General features: G+C 40.6%; 1 protein-coding gene across 7 annotated transcripts in view; it reads right to left on the reverse strand.

Moving 5' to 3' along the window:
* Nucleotides 1–1,660: 1,660 nt before the first annotated feature.
* pcnx1 (pecanex 1) overlaps nt 1,661–19,704 on the reverse strand; it is a 36,287-nt gene continuing 18,243 nt past the window's right edge. For 3 of the 7 annotated variants that reach the window (XM_082515908.1, XM_082515906.1, XM_082515904.1), the window contains 26 exons: nt 18,723–18,940; nt 13,982–14,135; nt 13,707–13,739; nt 12,580–12,751; nt 11,596–11,706; nt 11,292–11,383; nt 10,013–10,122; nt 9,543–9,648; nt 9,337–9,429; nt 9,016–9,166; nt 8,760–8,901; nt 8,459–8,636; nt 8,197–8,305; nt 7,886–8,015; nt 7,743–7,801; nt 7,351–7,566; nt 5,405–5,658; nt 5,087–5,317; nt 4,581–4,681; nt 4,132–4,282; nt 3,798–4,028; nt 3,426–3,700; nt 3,148–3,326; nt 2,636–3,066; nt 2,293–2,433; nt 1,661–2,013 (listed from right to left, as the gene is read on the reverse strand). In XM_082515908.1, coding sequence (XP_082372034.1) covers nt 1,873–2,013; nt 2,293–2,433; nt 2,636–3,066; nt 3,148–3,326; nt 3,426–3,700; nt 3,798–4,028; nt 4,132–4,282; nt 4,581–4,681; nt 5,087–5,317; nt 5,405–5,658; nt 7,351–7,566; nt 7,743–7,801; nt 7,886–8,015; nt 8,197–8,305; nt 8,459–8,636; nt 8,760–8,901; nt 9,016–9,166; nt 9,337–9,429; nt 9,543–9,648; nt 10,013–10,122; nt 11,292–11,383; nt 11,596–11,706; nt 12,580–12,751; nt 13,707–13,739; nt 13,982–14,135; nt 18,723–18,940 — 4,209 coding nt within the window. In that variant the 3' untranslated portion in view covers nt 1,661–1,872. Of the gene's footprint in view, nt 2,014–2,292; nt 2,434–2,635; nt 3,067–3,147; nt 3,701–3,797; nt 4,029–4,131; nt 4,283–4,580; nt 4,682–5,086; nt 5,318–5,404; nt 5,659–7,350; nt 7,567–7,742; nt 7,802–7,885; nt 8,016–8,196; nt 8,306–8,458; nt 8,637–8,759; nt 8,902–9,015; nt 9,167–9,336; nt 9,430–9,542; nt 9,649–10,012; nt 10,123–11,291; nt 11,384–11,595; nt 11,707–12,579; nt 12,752–13,706; nt 13,740–13,981; nt 14,136–18,722; nt 18,956–19,704 lie in introns of all 7 variants that reach the window. The other 4 variants (XM_082515907.1, XM_082515905.1, XM_082515903.1 and 1 more) reach the window with 2 other exon arrangements.

The raw sequence follows: 19,704 nt of genomic DNA on the forward strand, positions 1-19,704 counted from the left end.
TCAGTGAACTGAATAAACAGAAGAGCTCTCCCTCAGGGCCTGTGTTAGATCTTTGCTGGATAACCCCCCCCCTCCCCCCATTTATTAAAGACATCACTTTCTGACACTGTTCATCTGCTGCAAATATATTTTTTAAGACTGTAGGTAAAGGAAGAGCTGGCAATTTTGTTTGATTTTTTTAAAATGAACTGCACACCATAAAATATGCTAATTGTAAGCAAACAGGTTTTTGGAAATCACCTTGTTGGTGCAAAAACACTATTTTATCTTTGTCCAACTGCATTTCCTTTGGCAATTTTCATAGATTCAGGTAAAGAAATGGGAACAAAATCTGCTTTTGTGACAGGCTGACAGTCTCAAAGCGTACAAAGACAGAATTTAAAATTGGTTCTTTGTCAAGATGTCCGTTATTTGTAAACAAGACTAGTTTCAGCCTTTAAATTAGGTGCCATTTTTATGCTTGAATGATTTATGTAAAATACTGATCTGAAAATGGTCAAGAACAAGGATTGGACTGAAAATAATGAGTGAGTTTCACAGAGTGAAAAAGCAGCCAATGTCCAAATGAAAAACTTGAAAATGAAAAAAGAAAGTCTGTCTCCTTGGAAACAAAATATAAAAGATATGATTGGTGGGTTGAAACTTTTGCATGGCACAGAACAATTAGCAAAGCAGAAGAGAGCTACTTTAATGATAAAGTTGTTTAGGTTGTTCTTTTGAAAATAAACTCATGAATAAAATCATTCAGAGTATCAAAGACAGCAATAAATCAAACTTTTATTTCTCCATATAGAAAAGAATTAAGTTAAATAGAGAAACAGTCCACTGAAATTGCGGCATCTCATTTTCAACCAATGGTCCTTTGTACATTAATCTTTGTCCCAAAATGAAAAAAAAAAAAGATGTAACAAAGTGTAAATACCGTATTCACAGTAATAAATATTGAAAACAAAATCTTTTATACATTGACATTATATATATATATTTGTGTAAATATATATAGATATAGATATAATCATATACAGTAAAAAGTTATTTTCAAGTTTATCAAACATAAAATATTAAAATAAAAATGGCCAAAAACAGAATAATGATTGCATTTTTCTTTCCATTCCCAAGGCATCTGTAACCATGGCCATTCAGAATCTGTAATAAATAAAATGTGAATTTATCTAAAGATTGTAGTCCATCACTGTAAATTAAAAAAAAATATATAGTGCAAGTTCTTTTTTTCTTAGGCGTAAATTAATCTTGCAAATTTCAAACTAATCCAAACGGAATGACAACAATGAAACAGAGGGTGTTGAGGACAACATCGAGTCTCTGACTTCTGTCAGTTCTGCACCACAACTTTCTTTGTAGTCTTGGCAGCAAAAAACAAAAAATAAAAAACATAAGGATTTCACATGTATGAATCCATAGCAGATATTCAATAAACTTATTTGGCAAATAGAGGACAAACAAGAAAGAAGAAAGAGCTCCACGAGCTCCTTACACTCAGCTCTGTCAGGATTTCCAAAAGAAAAAAAGAAAAGGAAATGCATAGAAATTAATTACCAGTAGCAAGAACTAACTTAAGAGTTGTTTACTGTCATGCAGCATTTCTGAGACGCAAAGCAAGGCAGATATTGTGGATGTGAGTGTCGATGAAAGCATTGGATAAATGTATACTCTGCCTGTGCTTGCACATTTCCCTGGCCTCCTTTCCCCCTCAGCAGTAAGGAACGGGGGAGGGGGGAGAGCTCCCATTTCCTGTTTGTCTCCAGCCTCCTGTTAAAAGCCAGAAGAAGGTCTGACTTCATCTCCACGCAAGCGCGCAGGGGTATATGTGTGCGTGCAAGTGTCTGTTTGTGTTTGTGTGCTTGCTTATCCTCAAACCTCTGCACCCAACTCAATGACCCCAGTCTCAATAATGGGCACTAGCTTATCTTCCACCTGTACCAGCAGGATGGTTTTGTCTATATGGGAGCGATTGGCTGGGTCTCGGCTACAAGGCACCCACCGGTGAATCACCTGCAGGGGGCAATAGAAGAAACATCCAATAAAATTTATGAAGCATTTATGACAGAACAAGTAGGTCAGAAAGGGTGTTACAGGGCAAAAAAATAGGTCATGTGCAAGCATGATAATAACTGCTAAATCACATTTATAGCACCAGAGGTGAGTGGGTGTGTAAAATGAGTGTATGAGGCAAACTATAGCCACATATTTACATGACCTAGAGTTTACTTCATCTGTGTGTGAAAATAAGTAAAGGTGCTGATTTGGTAACATCTGTGAGAACACACTTACATGCCCTTCCATGCCCTCTAAAGGGCTCCAGTCTCTCCAGCAGGTCCTTCCTGCTCTCAGTCTCATGGTTTCGTCTGGCCACTGCAGCTCTTTCCGCTTCGATAAGTTAATGTTCTCCAGCACCAGACTCACGTCCACAATCTGAGGTGAAGACACGGACCGACAGTGTGTAAAAACGTATGCAACCACAAAGGAACTGAGGGCTTTTACTAGAAAGAAATCACTGACACTGCACGCACAAACAAACACACAAAGGATAAAGTGGAGAACAATAAAAAATAAAAATAGTTATATCAGGACTTTTTTTGCTGTTGTGGATACACAGAACAGAGTATTTACAAACCTGCACTCTGTAGGAGATGTCATCTCTCCGTACTGTGGAGACAGTGGGGTTGTGTTGCTGTAGGTGTTGATGATGGTGATGGTGCTGGCTGAGGGGGTCTGTCACAGTGTTGCAGAGGCCATCATTGCCCAGTAGGCCAACCAGTGTGTGGCGTTTGCAGGGAGGTATGCTGTGGCTGGAGAGGGAGGCCGAAGGGCCAGCGGGATCAGAGGTGGAGCCCAGCCGGAGCTGCAGAGATGTAGGGAGCGTGCGTAGAGACAGCTGGCTGGTAGAGGAACGTCGACAGGGCTCCAGGCCGGTGGTGGAGGTGCGAAGCGAGGAGTGGCGGCTGCTGCCATAGCGGTATGATGACGAATGGCTCGCCACGGAGGCCCGGGCGGGAGAGTGCCGCACCAAACCCGACTGAACCGACTGGGAACTTTGACTGGTGCCTGGACACAAAGGGGAGAATTGGTTAGTTTTCATACTATGCTGTTAAAGGCAAAATGTGACAGAGGAGCAGTAGTTCTCACCCAGAGTATGTGGCTGGTATGAGTGAGGAGGGGGAGGTCCTGAGGTGCCCCCCTGAGATATTGAGCTCTGCTGAGAGTCGCCACCTGTCCCATTCCCACTGCCGCAGGACAAACCCCCTGCATCTGAATCCTCGATATTTCCGCCACTATTACAGCCTGCACCACAACCTTTCCGTAATCTGACAAGAGAAATCTTCACATTAATCTCAACGCAGATCCAAAATATACAGAAGAAATACTCAACAGAGAAGAACAACACAATAGGAAATCCAGCAAACCTGTGCCAGGTGCTGACAATAAAGTTGCGGATGTTTCCGATGCTGATGGGACCTCCCAGGATGTGTCCGAGCTGCGGGTGTGAGTTGCAGTAGGAGGTTGTCAGCGGGGATACGTAGATTGGATATCCAATAGGCTGGTCGCAAGAAGAGTTGATCATGTTACGCAGAGCCTGCTTGGCGTTCTGGATGCTCCCACGCTCTGGATTTCTATTTCTCAGGAACACTAACTCCTGCTGCTGCCCTGCCCAAAGTCCTCGGACACATTCTTTATTTACCTGCAGCAAAATTCACAAGTTTGCATTAAATAACCCGGCTTAGAGTGAGTATCATTAAACCGTTCTGTGCAGTCTGTTGACTCTGTTGCAGACCCACCTTGATAACCCGGAAGCTGAGGTATCGCCTATTGAGCATTATAATTTTATACTCGTTGGTTCCTTCGTCCAGGACGTGGCGCAGAGCTAGGAGCGACGGGGCGTTTGACAGAACGGCACTCCTCCAGGCAGGGTCCCCTTCGTGAGCGATGACCAGGTTCTGCTGGTGAGAGGAGATGGCCTCGAAAAGAACTGCTGGCTCATCGTACTCGTCGGGGGACGTGAAGTGGTCCTGAGAGGGAAAAAAAAAAGTTGAGAAGATAAAGTTGAGTATAGGGTTTAGGACAGTTTTTGTCTCAGTAGGGGGCTCAGTGGGGCCACATTCAGGGTCTCACCTGGTGTAGTTTGAGAGAGATTCGGATACCAGGCACCACAACTTTCCTGAGCAGTTCCATGTCTGCAAAGATCCACTCATCTCGCACTGAAGAGATGCGAAAATCTCCTTTAAAAAGAGCATGAAGTCCATAAAGGAAAGACTCCAGATTGCTGTGATGAAAAGAAGAAGAAGAAGAAGAAGAAGAAGAAGAAGAAGAAGAAGAAGAAGAAGAAGAAGGAGGAAAAAAAAAAGATTAGTCGGTACTCTTTATCTGGCTCACACAGACAGAGAGAAAATAGGAAAAGACAATGAGTGCATTTATGCTTAGAAAGATGTGCTTTTGAAAGCTAAACAGGAAAACTACAGGAACAATTGTCACAACAAGTCAACCTCCTGTTACTGTTTACTCTCAGTTCATGACACATTTGAACTCCTTCACTCACAATACAATAACAATTACTAAATAACCTGGACATATGATGGGCTGCAGTTCCCAGAGCTCTCCTTCCCAGCACGCACAGTCCAAAGCAGAGCAGCACCAGAGGTGAGTCTTTCTCACTGTCCAGTGGCTACAATCCAAGCAAAACATGAAAGATTTTAGAGGGCAGCTTTTATCTCCAAATACAGATATTTTCAACATGTCTCTGTGATCCCCCACATAGTTTTTTATTTAAAAAAAAAACAACAACCCCCCATATCATCTGACAACAACTGACGCAAATACAGGACCCCTTTGGGCAGTAACAAGATGCAATGACTTTTTAAAGAGTGATTAAAATCAAACTGCTCAAGGGATTTAAAGTCTTTGAAGATCTTAAGTTGCCACTGTCATGCTATTAGAATATTTTTTTATTTATTGTGACAATGCAATGAAATATGCTTTGCTTGTACAGCTGGGGGGAAAAAAGACCAATAGCCTGCTGCAATTTGGGGGACAATAACTGTTCCACAAGCAGAATTGAAGGCCTTATTACCTTGACCCTTCGGGAGTTGCAGTACTGGATCCAGCCCAGATAGACACCACAGAAACTGTCCCTGGAGATGCCCGCAAGCCGGTGGTCATAGTCCTCATCAATGTTGGGATTGAAAGTGGGATCCAGATCGACATAGTTCCTCTCTCCACATCCCCGCAGGCCATCTTTCATGGTCTCATTGGCCAGCCATTCCTCCAGTTTAGGAGAAGCAACTACATAGTAGATGATACCCTGAGCACAGAAAGGGATGATGCATTTAGAACTTTTAGAAATCCCACACTGCACTAAAACATTCTTCTCTCGTGTCATCCCACAAACCTTGACATAGTAGGTGGTGAGGATGCGGCGTAGATCGAACACCTGCAGCATGGAGGCAGCGCTGTTATCAGTGATGCTGTAGCCCTCCAGAACATATTTGGTGACCAGCACCTCCCACGCCAGCCAGCGCTGCCCAAAGGCAGCATTAAAGGATAGGATGTGAGGGAGATGGCCTGGCTCGCAGCAGCAGCAGCCCTCATCTTCCTCCACCCCTTCAGTGATGGCTTCGACTTCCCTCTGTTGGCAGTAAGTTCCTGTGGAGGAAAAGTCAGCATGTTATTGATGCTGTGTGGGACACAGGTCCGTTCCAGTTCAGTCCGGTAAAGTGCAACGAGTGAGAGAATCGTGATTATCATTAATAGTTCAACCTATAATTTTCTGTTAACTAACTCGTTGATTAATCACTTTATCATTGGAGCTTTAATCCAATAAACCGGCAGAAGGAAGATGCTCTGTAATAAACACAAAGCTGCTGACAGAAACTGGTGATGAGTGTCATGCTTTGGGGTGTGCCTCCAATTCTATAAAACGTTTACTCCGTCACATGTTCTCAGCTAATGTTTCAGCAGGTTTATTTGCAGCACAAAGCTTCAGGCTGAATAAAACAAAGTCACACTGATGATAAAGCACGACCAGGTGTGTTTGGGAAGGAGATAAGAATGACTAAACAAATACAGTGGAATGCCACTGATGAAATATCTCAAGTAGTACTTGTAAATAATTCTCAGGGTTTAGTTTGACCTCCTTAAAAAAAAAGAAACAAAAAACAAAACAAGTGCACAAATATGAATGGAGATTGAAACTGCAGATCTATGAAATGCCAAACACACTTGAAAGCCAATACGTGTCACATTTATTTTGCTCTATGGCAGATCTACGATGGGAACTGGCTTCACAATTTTAAAGTTAACTTTGTGCTGCTACACTACATGGACAAACATACTGGGCCACCTACACATTACTCCTACAGGAAGTGTTTGGCCTTGGAAACTCATGTCATGAAGCTCCTTGTCCACAGTTTTCATGCTGATCGTAATGGAAGAGGAGGTTTGGAGCTCTGCAGTTACTGAGTCAGCACAGCGTTTGCAACTTTTACACATTACATGCCTCAGCGACCCCACCCTGTAACTTCATGTCATCAATTCATGGCTGAGTTGCTGTGGTTCTTGCACGGTTCCCCTTTGCAATAATACACTTACAGTTGATTGTAGAAAATCCAGGAGGGAAGAACTTTCACAAAATGATTTGCTGCAGCAGTGACGTCCTTCTACAGTACCATACTTGAAACCAGTGAGTTCTTTAGAATGACCCACAAACGTTTGTTAAGACAGATGGCTAGGTGCTTAATATTATACACTTATGGCCATGGGACTGAAAAGGCCTGAATTATAAGATTAAGAGGTGTGGGACAATACTTTTGTTCATGTGGAAATATAAAAATCTTGTAAATAACAGAGGTCAGACCAGACAAAATAATAATTACACAAAGAATATAAAGAATATGTTGACACAGCTGTCCAAGCTCTAAAACTAACTGAACGATACATACAGCCTGTTTAGTGTGAAGAGTAAAAGGAGAGATGTGATATGGGCCACAGGTCTGACCTGACACTTGAAAATAATGTTTAATGAGGTACACTAAAAAGTCATAAAATACATTTTTACAAACACTTACAAAACGTTAGACCACATGATCTTGGTTAGGTTGACAAGACCCAAATAAGGTTACGTTTGAAGATTGTTTATAATATTTTAGTCACTTGGGATTCTACTTGGAAACAAATAAGACTGATCATATTAGCTGTAGTGAAACACCTGTTTTCTGAATTTCTTTTAACCTTCAGTTCTTGCACTACAACGCATTTGTTAATAATTAATTGTCATTAATTAGTGACTGAATTCCTGCAACAGCTGGTTCAACACTTTTTACAAATGGATCTCCTCACCTCTGAACTCCAGCCCTCGAAGCTGAAAGGTAACAAGGCCGTTACCAATTTCTATGAGGTGCACCAACGCGTTCAGGTAGTCAGAAGCCAAAATGAAACAGTCCCCGGTGCTGAAGTTTCCCCAGCGGCCCAAGAGGAGGTCTCCACAGAGGCTGTGCTGCAGGGAGCGGGTCAGGTGCTCATAGAAGATGGAGTTCAAATTGTTGTCGTCAGAGCCTGAGGACAGATGAAGGAAGGAGTAAAGTACATTAATAAATCACACGTCACTGCTTTATTGTGTAACCAGTGTGATCACTAGGACACAATGAGGATTTAAGTCTGCCCCAATTAAATATCAACATTTAAGCAAGCAATTCTCTGGTTACAGTTTTAACCAAAAGACATGTCGTCACCTGGATTTCTGTCCAACTGAGAGGCCAGTCGAGTGTTTGAGTGATCCACTCTTTTAGTGCTGCAAGAAAACGGAAAAGAGCAACACATTTTAGAAGTGCAAGAAAGTGTCAGAAAAATGTTTAAAAACAAAAAAACTCTTCACTTGTAGTCTCTCTCCCAGAACTTGACAGGACGGACATAAGAAGTGATGAAAATGGCGCTGCCCAGAAAGGGATTGAGGGGGGTGGAGAAGATTGCTGACACTACAGCCTGGACAAACAGCATGGCAGAGTCTGATGAGGCCTCAGGTCAAGGTCATTTGACAACTTGCTACAAGAAAAACTACAGCCTCAAAAAACAAAACACTTAACATGTTATAACAGGAAGAATTTACTGCAGTGCTGCAGACCAACATAAGAAACTGCTGACTCAGTCTATAGTATGCTGTGATAAGAGACAGCAGTGAAAGGATACGAGGCACGGCAAAGGGCTGAGCAAAGGCGTGGAAGGCTGAACCCCACGTGATCTGCCAGGGGGCGATGTAGGTGTAAACAAAGTGCAGCTTATAGAACAGCTCCCACATCTTAAAAAAACAAAACAAAACAAACCCCCCCCCCAGAAAGAAACAGTCAAGAAACCAGTAATATGAATCATCCACCTGTGATATGATATGTATGCATGTGTCTTGCAGTTAATCAGAATATTCACTCAAATAATTTAAATACATTTCTCTCACCTTGCTGAAAATGATAGACATCAGGAAGAGGTCAAGCAACAGCGTCTCCGACAGTTGACGGTAGTCAAAGGTGAAGAAGAGGACAGTGAAGAGGATCGTCACATACTGGTAGGTAGGACTGCTGTAGCAGGAGCGAAGCAGTTTCAGGCCTGCCACTGTGATCATCAGTGCGCCGATTCTGGAGCAACAGCAAAGAACATTTTTTGTTTTGTTTAAGTACCACGCATTCAAACTTGCATCACTCTAAAAAGCTGATAGAAATCAGAGAAAGAGTCACAAAGAGAAACAACGGAGTCCTCACTCGGTGTCGAGTCTTTTCGGGCTGGCCAGCTCTCTGGCGCTGCCGCTGAGCTCGTTGAGAATAACGAGTGGATAGAGAACGTTCTTTTCCACAAACAGCAGCCACACGTGCAGCTTTTCAAACCACATTACATGTGCTGCATCTGACAAAAGAGAGGAAGAGCATTTGAGATGATGAAGAAAATGAAGAAAGAAAAAGACTAAATAAAAATTATTTTTCTGATTTCCCCCATGTGACTCAAATTCACTGTACTTACCCCTGACTTCAAACTGGTAGTACTCCTTGTTTTTTAAAAGAGGGTGAGAGAAGCAGTACCAGGGTAGCTGCTTGCGAACTTGAGGCAGCAGGTAGTGGGTGAGCAACCCCACCGTCCCCAGCAGAGCATACAGGACATAACTGAGGAAAGGCTGCGGGAACACAGAGATGCAATAATGCTTACAGTTTGTGTTTGCTGGTTTTAAGAACAAGAAAAAATAACTGCCTAGATCATCATGAGTGTTAAAAGAATATATAATGTAACAATACAGCACACATTACATTTGATTTTCTGTATTCAAAACCAAAGAAATGACTGTACCTGCAGCGCTATGAATACTGTGCTAACGTGGATGGCGAAGTAAAGGACAGCAATGACCACACAGACGATCAGGTCGGACTGCAAACGCTCATTCTAAAACATTTGAAAAGAAACACTTAAGGGATCAAAGAAACAAAAAAAACTATTTTAGACTGAAAATTAGAACTGTGCAACAATTTTAACAACTAAAATTGATGTATACTCACCACTGAAGACCTAAGTTTCTCTGGCAGAGGGTCCTGGACCTCTGACAGGGGGTCTTCTGGATTTTTGTCTCTTAAATTGGGTAAAATCTTGGACTGTACCAGTGAGCTGTAAATCAAAGAGACGAAAATATTACCGGTTTGAAGGCCATCAACCTCCTGTGAGGGATTATACAATCAGAAGGATCGCAGAGTCAACATCTGTTAACACAACTATTTGGTGAAGCAGTGTTAAGCTATTTGAACTGATTTCAGGAAATCCATATCTAAGATAATCCACAGAATATGTTTGAGTAGAAAGTTCACACTTAACTCTTAACGGATGAAGCAGTTAATGGAAAATCCTTATTTGAACCAGATAAGGCATTTTCACCCATCCAACCATTAGGACCAGTTTTGGTTTTAAAAATCATGTAATATGTGAATTTTGCTTTAATACAAATCAAAGCTGTGGTGCATGTCTGTAAACTTACAGGAGGACAGAGGGGTCACTGCTCTGCCGGCTCAGGTGGTAAGACACTGCCACCAAGAGGCCACAGAATACAGAAAATAGCACAGGGATGTGATGAGGCTCCCAGGTCTCCTGAAACACAGTATCAAGGATTTAACACACTTCTGGGTGTCTGACCTTATGTTGCTGGTATATTTACACATACAGTTTGTTCATGTAGATGCCTGATGTTTCCAAAACTACTGGATGGACTACCATGAAACAGTCCAAGACGAATCCTGACAATAGCTTCTTTTCAATATGCTAAATTATGGTTCTGTGTATCCTCTATCCTGCCATGACCCACAAATCTCTTCCTCCAACATTATGACAGATCTTTTAGCAGATTAAAAAGAACATAGAGAAGAGGCTTCTGGAGAAGCTAGGAGTGAGCAAGAACAAATGTAGCCTATATGTGGCATAGACTACATCTGCATAATTTTAAATGTTGCTCTTCCACATGTGATGCAGCTTATTCCCACGAGGCTTACTTTGTAGTGCTATGGATAAAGACCAGCAGCCAGTATAACAGAACATAGCGACATAGGGAGAGTCTCTATACCTTCTTGTTTCATGTGTTAAATCTAACACGTTTGCAATGTGGTTTGGCATCACGGAAAGCAACAGTTAGTCTTATTTTTTATTTTTATATTTAACACCCACACCTTTATGTAGTTAGGTATACTGTACAGTAATACTTTACTTATATATGTGAATAAAAAATACGTTTTATGGACATTTGTACTTAACCGTTTTAAAGGTAATTCAGATGTGCAAAACATCAATACAACGATTAAAACTGATGCTATACGAGTAAGAACTCGTATAGCTCATAACAACTCAACTATGGATGTGTCTCTTCATCACATCTCTCTCCCATCCTCACCGGGAGGACGAGAAGCAAGTGAGGGAAGCGAGGAGACATGGAGAATTAAAGGATAATGAATTAGGACAATAAATATCAAGTAGTGTATCCTGGTGATTCCACAATAAATTCTCTACTGCAAACTGAGCATCACAGTTTTTAGTGTCGAGTGATGTTGACAACAACTAGTTGGACTGAAATTCGACACAATCAGTCATGTTTTCCTCAAACGCCAAGAACAAGAATCAGGTACTTCTTATTTTTTCCATTTATTGTCACCACCTCAACAAAATACGTTTTTTTTTGTATTTTTAACATTATAGATCAAGAATACACTCCTCCTTGAGCGTCACTTGCACTTTGTGTTTAGTCGTTATTAGGCATTGTTTGCGTTCACCTTCAGAGCTCCGTAGCAGAAGCCGTAAAGCAGAGCGACAGTGACGATGCTGCGCAGGATGCTGTACAGTGCTGACAGAAGGCTTGTAGAGGCTGCAAAGGGAACAGGGAGGATGCCAGCAATGAGAGCACTCAAACTGACAGCAACAAGGGCAGGCAGAATTGAAATCAGCACAGTGGCCTCTTATGATGCCTGGTATATCATAATGTATAAGGTAAAGCAACGTGGATAAGTGGCTGACGTCTCATCCTGTAGAGGTCAAAGTCACCCCTGCAGAAAAGTTGTGTATCTAAAAGTTACTCACCATTGCCCCCGAACACATGGATGTCCAGCTGCTCGAAGAGATACATGACGAACGTGTTGACTTGTGGCAGCAGCCCCACAAAGAAGATGATGGGAAAACACAGAGTAAAGACTGCAGGGAGAAGCAAGCAAAGCAAAATTAAACACATTTATCATCCTATAATTCTGTAATTTGCAGGAATCACCTTTCACACACAGGAAACAATACCCTGAGGCTCACTTCAAATATTACTGGTTCCTAATAGTGTACAGCAACGTCTCCAAAGACAATGCAGCAATAATTATTGATTATGGGTTGATGAAAGGAGCATTTAATATCTATATAAACCAAAAGAAAAATTTTGTTTTTAGTAGAGATTTGTTGCTCACACACAGTCTGCACTTTATGACTGTTGCAAAATCAATGGATCAGATCCCAGAAACCTATTTCATACATCTTATTAATGGTGGCAAACGTTAGAACCATTTGGATTACTTTAGAGATTTCTGAACTCGGGCTATTTTGTCAGTGCTTCCATAGTTTAAAACACTTTCAACATTTCATGATAGCTGCTGGGTTGTTTGGTTATTACTGCTCACACCAGGAATTCTACATCAGATGAGTCCTGAAATTTAACTCTTAATATTCTCAATAAATTTTTCCAAAAATGCTTTTGTCAGCTTTGAAAGTTCCTTATTTAGTCATTAATATTTTATCAGATAAAGTGCTTATGGCCACTTGCAGGATAAGCAAACTTTTTAGGGCCCTTAATATGTTTACTTATAACTTTTAAAGCATTTCCTGGCCTGGATTCAGCCTCCAGCTTTTGCACACATACACACCCAAACTGTGCTGCTCAAAGTTGTCTTGCTACGTCACCCCCTTTCATTAAATCACTTCTAAAACATCCAGGATTTAGCATTTTGGCATGTTTCTCTTTGACTTTCCTTTAAACACTGATTGTTATTCACAGAGTACAAAGAAGTAACAAGGTAGTGTACTCACCTATGACGAGGTCCCTGGCAGAGGTGAGCACCAGGGAGCTGGTGAGTGCGACTCCATACAGGGTGAAGCGAGAGGAAGTGGTCCGCAGGCTGCTGTAGTGGAGAAGCCAAATGAGGCCACAGCACAGGCAGAAATAGACAGGCCGGCTGTATGCTATGATACGATTATGGCCCTGCAGGGACAAGGGTATGAGGATACAAATGGATCATTAAAGAAACATTTTTTTTGTGGTTCAATATAGCTCAGTAAGACATACCCTGCGTATTAAAATAAGAAAAAAAGGAGAGAAATCCTAATGTTTTACATTTTTCTTTCTAAATAACAATTGTCTGTTGTCATAGTATTTATTAAGCAAGATAAAAAGCCATAATGCTAGCGTGCGCACTTGTTTTAAACCTTGGATAACAGCAAAAAACAGTAACTGCCAAGTGTAATACAACAATCATTCTAACAATCGTTCTTTAAAGGCATCAGTGTTATATCAGCCCCATGGAGAGTGACACAGGTATAAACAGAAATAGTATCAAGTGTAAGGTTTCACAGGAGAAGGAGGATGCATATCTGCAGCGTGCAGGTTGCAACCCAAGAGGCTATAAGATGTCCTGCTTTTCTACTCTGGGAGGCAGCGACAGCTCACGCACCACCAATCAGATTAAAAAGACTTTTTTTTTATCTCCCCACCCCGAAATGTCGAGAAATGGGAAGGAATAAAGTCCTTGAGGTGAGATGAGAGGACACCCAGGGGGAAAGAGAGAGAGAGAGAGAGAGCGAGAGAGACAAAGAGTAAGAGAGTGAGCTGTGGTCTAAACTCTGACCAGCTATTTAAAGCTTGTGCCTGCAGCTGAGTATGAGCTGCATTAATAAAAGACGCCGTTTCAGAGCAGGCCACTGACACAAGGGAGGGAGGAACACCCAGGCTCATAAGGAAGGGGTGGGGGTGGAGCAGCATCAACTTTCAGGACCACAACAAAGCAACAAAAAGCTGCTGAATAATAACTACAGAGCTTCAAAGTACTACTGACTTTCTACTTTTTCTACTTCTTATATAAAATCCATTTAATATCTTGTTTTGATGTCATTTCTCAATAAGTCTCCCTGTTCTAATGATTTGCAAATGACATACTTACATGACGAGGGGAAGAGGAGTCTGGTTGAACACTCTGTCGATAAAGAAAGGCACAATTAAAATGATAATGTTGACATACCTCGTACGAACATGTTATTACAAACTCTCCTAAGTAAAGAAATAAATCATTTTTATTTTTGCACCAGCTATTCCCTTAAAGGCATAACAAACCTCTGCAGGCATGCCTAACACATTTTGCAGCTTTTAAACTGCTTCTTTGCAGCAGTGCTCCTCTGTTGCACTTTAAGGTTGAGTCCTGTACACCCAGCTACTCACCTTTAGTAAGGAATACTGGCAGCTTGCAATGACGAGGCAGAACTGAAAGACCCAGATATCAGTGAAGAAGCCGTGAACCAGCAGCACGGAACCCAGAAAGGCCACAAGGACAGCCAGCACCACTGCCAACACATTCTCTAAAACCTCACGGTTCCTGTAACAATTGGGAAAAAGTCAATTCAAAAATTATTTGGAAGATTTAACAGAGAAGAAAAAAAACTGTTCCAAAGACTGGGATCAACAAATAAATAATGTCAACAGATCTCCATTTAAACTGGCAGCATGTGGTGATGGGTCAGCAAACTGGAGCGACTTAGGAGGATAATATTGACTGCAGAGATCCACGTGGTGCTTTAAAAAACAACAAATCAAAAATCAATTCTTTCACTGCCAACTGTGGTTATTCTTCTTGCTGCTGTTGAGAAGCTTACAGCTAGACAAGTCTGACTGAGTAACTCCCACATAGAGATAATTGCAGGCAAGTGATAGAAAGCAGAGACTCCAAATCCCCAAGCAAGATGAATGATTTTATTTTCAAAGACTTAACAATGTGGCTGATGTTCTTGCTGGATCCAGAAACAGAAACAGAATTGACAACAGTGCTGTGCAAAAGTCCTGAGCTATCCTGTTTTTGAAGAAGAAAGAAAAAGAACAAAAACTCTCTTAGGCATGCATTCTTAAGGTCTGGGTTCTGGGGAAGCCAGTCCATGACCAAAGGTGTTGCATTGTGTGTTTTTCCATCCAGGTATGCTTTTAGTGCCCTGGCAGTATGTTTGGGATAATTGTCATGATGAAAAATGAAGCTGCTGCCAAAAGCTAATCAAGGTTAACCCTTTCTTCTCTTTTCTGATCAGAGCCATTTCTGTCTGGCCTCCTTCCAGAACATAATCAATGGGTTACTGAGGGTGATCTCTGCCTGTACAGCTTACTACAGCTACACTTGGGAAAAACTTCAAACATAGTCTTCATTGATAGATATTGAGGTGTCATAACTTGTCATTAGGGAATGGGGTTGTCGTCAAATATCATCTTTATCGCAGGAAGGCCTCTTATGTTCTCTGTTATGTAAACACACACAATGCTTGAATGATTCAGAGGTCAATGTTAATTGGCTTTAAAAAATAAAAATAAAAACGTGAAGTGAAAAGGATCCCATGTCCAAAGAAAAACTTTGAACGACCTTCAGAAAGCCTGGAGAACTATTCCTCAATTCAACTTTGGAAACAAAATATAAAGAAATAAGGTGTGGCTCAGGACTTTGGCTCAGGACTTTAGCACAGTACTGTCGATTACCATAACAGCTTTTGAGTTTACTATTTGAAGACAAGACTTTTGCAGGAAACTGCTAAACAAAAATGCTTACGACAGAAACTTAATATCTAACATCCTAAAATGTTCACAACAAAAGCTGACAGCAGTATAAAGCCAATGTAATCAACACAAATTAAAAATTACGGCAAACAAAACAAACAAAGCGATCCCACCAAGCTGTTGCTACAAAATGTTTCACAACAAAAGCACTGTTAATAAGCAGGGATTGAACGATCTGATATACAGTATCGGCCCAGTAATGACCTAATTTACTGGATCGGATATCGGGGAGAAATAAAAAATAAATAAATAACCCAATCCATTAAATATCACAAAAGCGCCTCACAAAACTTGCGACATGGTATAACCCAGGTCATGACCTTAGCACGACGGAGGAGTGTGCGTCACGTGACTGCGTGGCTAGCGTGTGCGAGATCAACTTAAAAAAAAAGTTCATCTCTGAATGTTTGGAAAGCATTCCCATGTTAAGCTTAACAACCAATATCTGGAGCTCGGACGTCTGTCCGATGTCATTGCTAAGTCTGACTGTACAATGGTACTGTACAATAACAAATGCGTTATTACAAGAATGTTTTTTAGTTGTTTTTTTAGGGTTTGGGCAGCTACTGCCTTTGTCTGCTAATAGTGCACTTCATTTGTTTTTCAGAACTAAAAGGGTTTTTGAAATTTGCACTTTTAATTTCTTGAATATTACTTTATATACTTAGATTTAAAGTTGTGCATAAAGCTGCCCACTTTCAGGATGGATGTTTGGATGCCGGTGACAGATAAATGGTGCTAAAGTTTAAATAAAAAGATCAGTATTGCTGGACTGAGATATATTTTGGGTGCAGTGTATTTCTTGCATTCAAGTATAATAGCTTTAGCTAGAATAGCTTTACTGCTTTGTCCTCTTAAATTTGTATATGAACTAATACAAAATGCAGCAACACATAAAAACAAACAAACAGTTAAAAAATAGACTATAACAGATTCATATCAGTATCAGGAGATATCCAAATTTATGATATTGGTATCTTGCCATCTCTATTATTAAGTAAAAACTCTGATCTAAAATTGTTACATGAGGTGTAGCAGCCTGAGAGGTCATGTCGGTGAGGATCTGGGTGTGCTTTAGCAAAGCTTATGCTATGACCATAATGATTCACTCCAAGCTTGTTCAGACATTTTTACAGTTTGTTTGCACATGCTGTGTTTCATTTACCTTTGCATTAAATTAGCAAAGGTCATCCCTGTCTTAGTGGAAACAGGTGTGGTAGGTGCAATACTCTGCTTAACCGTAAAACACAAGCTAACCTGTTGATCTCTTTGAGTAGTGAATGTAATGCTGTAATTCTGACTGGACAATGGAGAGCAGATTGTAGTTTTGTTTGTTTGTTTCAATTAAAGGCTTCTTGTGTGATTTAAATAAAGGCCTGTTTTTTTGTATTTTGGACTAGTAAACCTCAGCTAATAATGCACAGATAGATGTTTTTGCAAGCTGAGACAATTTCAGGTATACACTTATAAAGCAAAGTAACATCAAAAATTTTTTCTATTGAATTTCACTTTATTCTTCAAAAGCAGGCAAAAAATATCCTGCAATGGGTGACATTTAAGGAAAATTTATACATGTATGTGCTAGAGATGGACCGATCCGATATTAGGTATCGGTCCGATACTGACCTAAATTACTGGATCGGATATCGGAGAAAAATAAAAAATGTAATCCGATCCATTAAATATCACGAAAGCACCTCACAAAACTTGCAACACGCCGTAACTCACCTCAGAACGTTAGCATGTCGGAGCAGTATGCATCACGTGATAGAGCGGCTGTGGCATGCGGGACCTGTCGGTGGTCTGGATAGCATGTGGAGCTTCGCTAGCAACCCGGCATTTCATCTCCGACAAAGTTATCCCCGAGAGAAGTAAAGCAAGTGTGTAAGTCCATCTCTGAATGTTTGTAAAGCATTCCTGCGTTAAGCTTAACGAGCGACTGCCTCTCGCTCTCCGGCTGCTACTTCAATCGTGAAACTGCTTAAATGATCAGCTGATCGGCTTTTCTGTCGCGAGTCCGTCTTTGTTTTTGGCCCACTTTGCACCAGAAAGAGGAAACCAGCGGCTGAACAACAGCAGCACGTTTAAGCTTGATAAGCTGTTGTTAGAATGTATTTAATATTACTTTCTACACCAGGATCGTTTTCTACGTAGCTGACGCTGGTAACTGTGCAGGGGCGGATCTAGCAAAGTTTAGCCAGGGGGGCCGATAGGGCATTAACTGGGAAAAGGGGGCACAAAGACATACTTTTCTTTCTTATTCTCATTTAAAATGTCTAGCTTTTAATAAATAATTATCTGACACACAAAGTTTTAATTTGATGTAAAATGAATAGAAGTCAATTACTGTATATAGTGACTATTAAGTCTAATATATATACCCTAGTAAGCTATAGTACTTTTTCCTTTGGGAAGGTACCATCTGTGCAGTCTGCAATTTTGTTGAAGAAAGATGTTGAATCTATTTAATATTTCTTGAAAAATAATTGATTTCTGTGCATTTTTTTCACACTGCATCAAATTAAGGTTGATTACGTCGATTAAGCATCATGAGGTGGAGCGTGAGGGGTGGTTCCCTATTTTTTATTTATTTATTTTTGTTGTTGCTGGGAGTTGGAACCCTATTAGTTAGGTTGCTTAATATTTACGCTAAGTACTCTTTAAAATACCAGAATAGGGAGGATGGTGTAGGTTTAAGTTTATTAGATTGATCAGTATTGCTGAACTATGAAATATTTTTTTTGTATACAGGTATAACAGAATAGCTTTAGTGTAGTTGTTGTTTTAAACTTGAGTATGAACTTGCAGACTTGCAAAATGCAGCAAGATATTTTAAAAAACAGTTTTGTTGATTAAAAAACACTATATCGGATTCATATCGGTATCGGCAGATATCCAAATTTATGATATCGGTATCGGTATCGGACATAAAAAAGTGGTATCGTGCCATCTCTAGTATGTGCTTGAAATACAGTTAGGTAGTTCTTAAGGAGCCGAATGCTCTAGGAGAAATGTCAGTCTCAAACTAGGGGATCTCTTTTCGTTCATTAGTCAGACACTGCTGCAACCCACTTGGCCTGCTTTTTAATTTAATTGGAACTGATTAAATAAATGGCTCATGCTGTGATAGGCAGACATTTCATAAAAAGAAATATCAATTTTCTAAATAATCTAATTTATCTAAAAAACAAACCGGTTTTCTAGTAGAAAAGTTCTAGACAAGTCCAACATTCAGTATTTTTGAGTCCGACTAAATTGTGATGAAGTATGCACGTGACACACCGAATTTAAAATTTGCATTGAGGTCACCAATGGTGCTTTGTAAAAATAAAGCTGAAGCAGATGGAAATGACCTGATGTGAAGCCCTACCTGTCGAACAGCGCCAGCAGGGTAAGTCGGTCAAAGTGCAGGCCGACCCACAGGTAGGGGAGAAGCCACAGACGGTAGTACTGCTTCGCTTTCCCAGCTGCAGCAGAGCCCGCAGGATCCTCTTGTCCCAGTGGTGCATCCTGAAGCTCCGGACTCAGATCTCCGTCCTGCTGTTCCAGCAGCTCTGGGTCCATAGTCAGCAGACGGTTCAAACGGATCTGAGGGAGGGAGATCTATCCCACAATCAGACAAATGTCCAAAAGACATGATTTGGAATAAAGAAGAAATTGATTACATTACAACAAGATAAAGAGATCATATAGGAGTAATAATAAAGCTTTAACAGCATTAAACATTTTCTTTTAGTACAATTAAATATTTGATTTTGACACAGGTCAAAGCTTGCACCATCACATCCCGTTCACTCTTCAAACCCTATGAGCCCTTGTTGCATACTTGGTTAGACAACACCACTGAAGACATCTTTGTTGCATATTGGCAAAAGAAGCAGAGCACATACAGTACTTTGCAAAAGTCTGTAGCCACCCTTCCCCTGTGTCTTTATGTTTGGCTCTCAAAGAGCCAGACCTTTTAAGTCTTCTTTAGCAATAACTTTTAGGCTTACATAAAAAGGCACCAATCTCAAAGGTTAAAGCAGTGTTGTGTCTACACATAACAAACAACTTAGCAAAGAGCCAATTTTAAAGTGTACCTTGAGACACCTGCCTGTTGCAAAATATACAGTTTGTTCCGGTTTCTTTAGTTAAATAGTTTAACAGACAGAAAATACTTTTTTGCAACAACAGGGTGAGTCCTAAAGAGCTATTTGCTGAAAATCTGGTAAGTGTCCTAAAAAATTTTTTTTAATAATGAAAACTGCAAAGGGAATGACAAAGAAAAGAAGTGGCAGGGTTAAAAACAACTAACAGCAGATGAACACTATCTCAAAGTCTTTAGGAAATAAGAAAAACTCCAGCTGAGA

This window comes from Aulonocara stuartgranti, assembly GCF_965226115.1.
Source record: "Aulonocara stuartgranti genome assembly, chromosome: 19".
Lineage (NCBI taxonomy): Eukaryota > Metazoa > Chordata > Actinopteri > Cichliformes > Cichlidae > Aulonocara > Aulonocara stuartgranti.